The 6,986-nt window shown below is 62.6% G+C and overlaps 1 protein-coding gene across 1 annotated transcript; it reads left to right on the top strand.

The window, feature by feature from the left end:
- The first annotated feature begins 553 nt into the window (after window positions 1-553).
- On the top strand, window positions 554-1,647 carry PTF1A (pancreas associated transcription factor 1a). Its single transcript, XM_053985517.1, has 2 exons — window positions 554-1,251; window positions 1,358-1,647. The coding sequence occupies exons 1-2, from the start codon at window positions 630-632 to the stop codon at window positions 1,558-1,560; spliced, it is 825 nt and encodes a 274-aa protein (XP_053841492.1). The 5' UTR covers window positions 554-629; the 3' UTR covers window positions 1,561-1,647.
- The last annotated feature ends 5,339 nt before the right edge of the window (window positions 1,648-6,986 follow it).

Here is a 6,986-nt window from a genome sequence, read left to right as displayed (position 1 = left end):
TGCTGGCGGCGGGGACTGGCAGTCCCGGGGGAGCGAGAAAAGAAAAAAAAAAACGGGGGTAAGATGCGCAGGGGTGACGCTTCCCGGCGCCGAGAGGGAGGCTGCGTCAAAGCCAAGAGGTGCGTTTCGGTAGCGGCTCGTGAGGAGAGGCGCCGAGGCGGTCGGGGGCCCCTCGCCCGACGTGCGGGGCCCGCCGTTGCGAGCGGCCGCGGCGGGGCCGGGCGGTGCCGGGCGGGGGCTCCGTCGGGTCCCGCCCGCTCCCCCCGCCCCGGTGCGGCGGCGCCGCCCCCCGCCCGCGCGCGGTGTCCCCCGGCGGGCGGCCCGGCCCCCCCGGCGCGCTCTGATTGGCTGGCGGCGGCGGCCGGCGGCACGCGCCCGGGGATGTCGTTATAAGACCCCTCGCGTGCCGGCCCGCGGCGCCAGCGGCTCCGGCCCCTCCCCGGAGAGCGGCGGCGAGGCCCGGCCTCCCGCCACACAGCGGCGGGCAGGGCAGGGCAGGGCAGGGCGGGGGCGGCGGCCCCGCCACCGCCGGGGCGGCTCGGCCAGCGAGCCGGCGACAGCGGCTGCGGGCGCGTCCCGGCGGGGCTGCCCCCCTGCCCCGTCCCGTCCGCGCCGGGTCCGGGAGCAGCATGGAGACTATGCTGCTGGAGCACTTCCCCGGGGGGCTGGACTCCTTCTCCTCGCCCCCCTACTTCGACGAGGAGGACTTTTTCTCCGAGCCGCCTCCGCGGGACGTGCTGGCCGCGGACGGGCTGCTGGAGCCGGACGTGGATTTCCTCAGCCGGCAGCTGCAGGAGTACTACCGCGACGGCGGCGACCCCGAGGGCGGCTACCGCTGCCCGGCGCCGACCGCCGCCTTCCCGCCGTCTCCCGCCTCGCCCGGCTTCGCCTACGAATGCTGCGGGGCGGCGGCCGCGGTACTGTCCCCCGGGGGGCGGCTCCAGGCGCTGGGCTCGGCCAAGCGGCGGCGGCGGGTGCGCTCCGAGGCGGAGCTGCAGCAGCTCCGTCAGGCCGCCAACGTGCGGGAGCGGCGGCGGATGCAGTCCATCAACGACGCCTTCGAGGGGCTGCGCTCGCACATCCCCACTTTGCCCTACGAGAAGCGCCTCTCCAAGGTGGACACGCTGCGCCTGGCCATCGGCTACATCAACTTCCTCAGCGAACTGGTGCAGTCCGACCTGCCGCTGCGCAGCGCCAGCAGCGAGAGCCCCAGCCAGCCCAAGAAAATCATCATCTGCCACCGCGGCACAAGTAAGTGGCGGGCCGGTACGGCCCGGCGCGGCCCGGCACCGCGCTCCGCAGGAATGCCGGCCCCAGCAATAACCCCCTGCCTTTCCTTTTCCCTCCTGCCCTCCAGGATCTCCCTCTCCAAGCGACCCCGACTACGGACTCCCCCCTCTGGCCGGTCACTCGCTGTCGTGGACTGATGAAAAGCAGCTCAAGGAACAAAACATCATCCGGACAGCCAAAGTGTGGACCCCCGAGGACCCGCGGAAGGTGAACAACAAACCCTCCGTCAACGACATAGAGAACGAACCCCCCTTCGACTACGTGGCGTGAGGCGCCGCGCGGGTGGTCCCAGCCCCCGCCCGCTCTGTACATGCTGTATGTAGAGACCTATATTGTAAATGTAATTTAAGATTCAGACTCTAAGGGCAATCAAATTTATTTATCTATTTATTACGGAGTAGTGATAATGAGGTAGAATCGTCTGTTTTGAATATATAATTTATATAATTTATCTTGATTTTTTAAAAATATATGCAATAGGTTTATTCCACCAGCACCTTTTTTTTTTTTTTTTTTTTTTTTAATGGGGGAAATATGTCAGAACCTGTGAAAATAATTTATTGCCGCACGTGGATTCTCCTTGTGTTTGTTAATAATAAACCCGAACTGTACGTTGTAGAGCAGTATATTTGTGGGAAGCGGCTTCCGAGAGCCCCGCCACATCCCGAGGAAGCCTTGCAAGAACGCCTGGACCGGTCTCCAGGCGGAGTGAGCCCCTAGACTCAGTGGCACCCTCAGCTCAGATGCTGGCCCCACTCTGCCCCATCGCCGGCTCGGGCTGCGTTTATAGCGCCGGGGGGGGGGGAACGGGGACGGGCGGGGACACACTTTCGCCTTCTCTCCACCCCTTTTGACGTCCTCTCCTGAAGTGCTTCCAACTGATGTCTTTGTCTATCTCTAGAAGGTCCCTTCCTTTCAGTGTCTGAGCACTGCTTGTGGTTTCCAGCTGGAAGATCCGAGCCCCCAAACACAAACCTTGCGAGGGTGTGTGTCCCCCGCCTTGTACCCCCAACCGCGCCGCCGTGGGAATGGGCGCGCTATCCACAGCCACACAGAGCTGTTCCTGAAAGTTGCCGGGGAGGGAAGGACAAGGCTGGGGAGCGGACAGGCTTGGGGCTCTACCGGCTGCCCCTAGCCTTCCGCAGTTCTCCCACCGGCCGCGCCTTGGAAACAGCCCCCGCGCTCCTCGCCCTGGGGCTGCCCCTGGGGGCGGTGGGGGGGGGTGGGCGGTTACGTGGATTGAGAAGCCATCGTGCAACTGGTGGTAGAAGCGCTCTGGTAGCCCCAGCTCAGCGTGCCCGGCTGCGGAAGGGACGGCTGGGCTGCACCTGCCCGGGGGCGAGGGGTGGGGGCGGCAGGGGCCGGTCGGGCCGGGGGCTGCAAGTCCTCCCGGCGGGAGCGGGGGGGCGGCCCCGGGCTGGAGCGGGGGGCTCGGCTCGATGCCGCAGGTGCTGATTTTCCCGTGGCACCCGCGGCTCAGCCCCGACGGCTCAGCCCCCGGCAGAGTCCCAGATGCCCAGCCCGGCCCGCGGCCGGAGCAGAGCTGTCCCCGCGCGGTGCCCAGGCGGATGGGAACGGCCCGGGTGAGCCAAGGTATAATTATAACTCATCATATACTGTACATCTCTCCTTCTCCTTCCTTTTTTTTTTTTTTTTTAAGTGCCTCGAAGTGGGAGCAATATGTTGCGTGCATGCTAATTGCATTAACCTAGTTAAACACATTTAGTTCCCTAGCGCGGATGGCATGGATCTATTCCAATAGCAATTAGAGGAGCTACTTACACACACAAACACGCCGGGCCGGGGGCTTCATTGCTTATTTATTTGCTCACTTTTCGTGCGATTCTGGGCTGCGGCGGAGCTGACCAGCCGCAAGCCTCGCCCCGTCGGCGGCAGGCGGGCGGTACCGGTGTCATTGAACTTAAACGGGGCTCTTTGAGAGAAAAAGAGCCGACCTATAATTCGATCTTGTCCTGTATTAGGACCTCATTAAACACAGAAAGTCGCTTTTTCACAAATGCTTCCATCAGGCATGTAATCTCATTACACTCATTAGAAAGTCAAATGTTAGTCAGACTTCAGTTTAATTATAAGTTATGGAAGTGTTGTACCGTTTCCTTCTGTGTATAGCCTCGTTCGTCTCAATTGGCTTTGGTGATGCGATCCCCCACAATTAAAACACTACAATCATTGTTATGTGGCACCTTTTCTTTGGCGTGCCACTTTTTTGTGATTCAATGCTTCAACACATCCTTTAGTATGGTGCAGATGAAGCGGAAGAGCCGGCCTTCGCATGTAAAGCACCAGGGTCTCTATCTTGTCACTCTCCCGTCTTGACTTGGCAAGTCCCTTTAAACGCAATCTTCAAAGAGACTGACAGCTCCTTTTGACTGACTCATCATCCATTCACCCCAGCGTCGCGCTCCTGCGACAAAATCCGCCGCACAGGGCAGGAGGGAACCGCCTGTGCAGGTCCCCCGTCCCAGAGGGACCCGGCGGCTCACGCAACGCCGGCTCGCAGCTTTTGCTGCAGCTTTGGGGGGTTTGCTGGTGGGGAACACGGCTCGGCGCGTTACGGACCAGCGTGGGGAAGGCGTGACTGACAGCCACGCAAACCCAGTTCCCAGCTGCCTGCTCCCTCCTCCCCGTGGCCGTGAGCTGCACCCTCTAGCGCTGCCCCCCGAGGCCCCGTGGGCAGTGGCTCCCCGCCTCCCTGACCCGCTCCCAGAGCCCCCGCTGTCCTCCTGAAAACCCTCACCGGCTCCCGTGGGGCCACCCCTCCGCGCCCTCACTGCCCCGACGGCGCCCCGGGGGGGCGGGGGAGTCCCATCCGAGCGCCGGAACCGTCCCGCCTCCCTCCGCCGCTCCCCGCAGCCTCACGGGAGCTGGAAAGCAGGGTAGGAGAGAACAAAAGGGGGGGTAAATCCCCAGCCCCGCTTGGGGTAGGAGGGAGTGTTAGAGGCACTTGCAGGCAGTTTGCTTCCCGCAGTCTCACAGCAGGGAGGTGCAGATTCTAGGTGTGCGGGCTGATGCTGTGCTTCCGGAACCAGCATCACTCGTGATGCCCCAGGTGTAAAGACAACTTAATTACCGAAACCGACAATCCTCCATTAAAAAAACCCAAACCAAACCAGAAAACCTAAACCCTAAACCCCAACAACAACCAAAAAAACCCCAGCCCGAAACAAACAAAACCCAAAAAATAAAAAGCCCCCCCCCCCCATCCAAAGGAAGGGAAGCATCAGACCGCTCGGCTGCACAGCCAGCAAAGAGATGGGAAGGCGTGCGTGACTTCTCGGCAGAGCTGTGCGCAGGCAGGGGCTGCCGTGGGCACTGTGAACCCGTCCCGCCGCGGTTCCCAGGGCCTCTCATCTGCCGGCAGTCGGGTGAGCGCCCTGCGAGGCGCGGGGCGTGAAGCCTCCCGAGCCCGGGATCTCATCCCTCTTTCATTCACGCATCTCTCGCTGGCACCGAATACCAGCTGCGAGGTCGAACAAACACCAGTTGAGTGTCCCCTGGTAAACCTCCCGCTTTCCAAAGCATCCCGCAGCCGGTGGGAATGGTCCTAAATAACTCCACAACAAACCGCGCTGCCGAGACCTGGAAGCGTGGGCGGGAGGCGATTCCCACGACGGGGCCGGGGTCTGGCCAACAGGTGCTCGGGTTTGGCGGAGGGCGCCGGGGGAGCCCGGGGAGGCAAAGCCTCCGCTGCCAGAAAGCAGCCTGCTCCGGCGCCTCCGGCTTTACATGGCGTGGAAGCCGCAAACAATCGCAATGATATCTTTATTGCTAGGTTCATGTCCTGGGCTATAACATATCAATCCCTGTCGTGGTTCTCTCGGATGCACCTGGTATTTCAAACTTGTTCTTTTTGTGCTTCTGGGTCCTGGACTGCAGCTGCCTAAAGCGAGCAAAGAGAGAGGCCCTTACAATGTGTCCAAGACGTGTTGGCATGGTTTGCTTGTCTTTAATGTACCATTAACTATTGTCTTTACACAATATGGGAACTGTAAAGCATGACATGTGTTATAATAAAACACATTTTCAACGATACACTTGGACTAGGCGCTGGGATGCAAGCAAACAAACAGGCCCAAATCTTGTTTTGTCTCCCTCGCTAAGCCTACTGGCAATTAAACTTAAGACCACTGCTTTCCCCTGATCAGCCAATTAAATTTTATGTCTCCTAATTTTTCACATAGAAAAAAAGTCTCGGTGCCGGCCCCTAAAGACATTGATTTTCTTGCTATCACCTGGCGCTCAGACCTTAGTTCCATTTATCAAGAAGGGAAACGTCAGGCGTTGCATAAAGTGACTCTGTTACCATAAGGCTCTCACCATCCTGCCCTATTGTTTTCCCTTGTTAATAACTCATTACCAGGATTTAACAAATCAACCATTACATATGTTTTGTGTCTCCATATTTTGATCCGTACGATTAAGCAGATGTTACGATTGAAAATTGAAAAGTCCAAGGCTACTCTCGTCTGAAAGAAAGAGGGCAGCCTCAAACAACGAGCTAACAATGAGATTCAGAAGATCTTCAGAAAAACATTTACGACCAATAAACAGACTCCAACCTGCTCCATTTCAACCATTGTGCGCCTTAGGGGAATAATTAGGTTGAATAGGAAGAGGTCCGCGGGGTTTTCAATGCCAAGCCCACAGGTGCGGGGTGGCACGATGAATGATCCGCCTGATTTTTGCCAGGCTCAAGGGCCCTTCTCCTGGCCGGGCGAGCAGATACGAAATATTGTCATTTCTTTTAATTCACAGCGTTACTCTCAGGGCGAACAAAGGGGCGGGGGATGAATGGCTCCGGCTGCAGGCAAGGCGCGTCCGGCCGCCGCTGGCCTCTCCGGAGACCGCCCGGCGGGGACGAGCGCGCCGCCGCCGCCGCGCCCGGGGCCGGTCCCGGCGGGCTCGCGGGGGTGTCGGTGCCCCCCGCGCCGCCGCGCGCCCCCCGCGCCGCTCCCCTCGCGCGGCCGCCCCGGCCCCGCGCCGCCCCCGCGCCCCGCGCCGCCGCGCGCCTCGCCGCGGGCCGGACCCCGCGCGGGCGCACGTGCGCCCCGCCGCTCCCCGCGCCGCCGCCGCGGGCGGGAGGGGGCGGGCGGGGCGGCCCCGGGCCGGGGGCGGCTCCCAGCCGCAGCCCCCGGTGCGGACCCGCCGCCGTCGGGGCTCCGGCGAGCGGCAGCGGGCGGCGGCAGCGGGGCTCTCCCGCCCGCCGGTCCGCGTTGCGCATGGAGGTCTCCAAGAGGGGGCCCGTCTGCCGAGAGCCCCCGCGGGCGAGGGCGGCGCCGCCCCTGTGCGGTGGTCGCGCCGGGGGCGGCCCCGGGGGGTGCCCCGCGAGGAGCCGTCGCGTCGCGCCGCGGGGCCACGTCTGGCGGCGGCCACGCCGGAAGAAGCGGGGCTCCCCCCGGGCGGCCCCTGGGGCGGAGGCGCCGGCTCCGAAGGCAGCGCTCCACTTTGCGTCTGCGGGCGCAATACCCGACCGGGCGGCCGGGAGCCGCCACCCGGGGTACCCATGGGAGCGCCCACCCCCTGCCCTCCCCGGTCCCCACGTCCCCAGCTTCCGCCTGCCGCCCCGGATCGGCGCGGAGCCCCGCTTTTCCCGTGCACCTGCTCTGCGCAACCCGGAACGCCGAGCGGCTTGGAGAAGGCAGGGGCGGCCCGCCCCGCCGTGTCAGTCCCGCTAT

The sequence above is a fragment of the Vidua macroura genome, chromosome 1 (genome assembly GCF_024509145.1).
Source record: "Vidua macroura isolate BioBank_ID:100142 chromosome 1, ASM2450914v1, whole genome shotgun sequence".
NCBI classification, from domain to species: domain Eukaryota; kingdom Metazoa; phylum Chordata; class Aves; order Passeriformes; family Viduidae; genus Vidua; species Vidua macroura.
The sequence above is the reverse complement of the archived record's forward strand: the minus strand, read 5'-3'. Positions and strand labels throughout refer to the sequence as shown.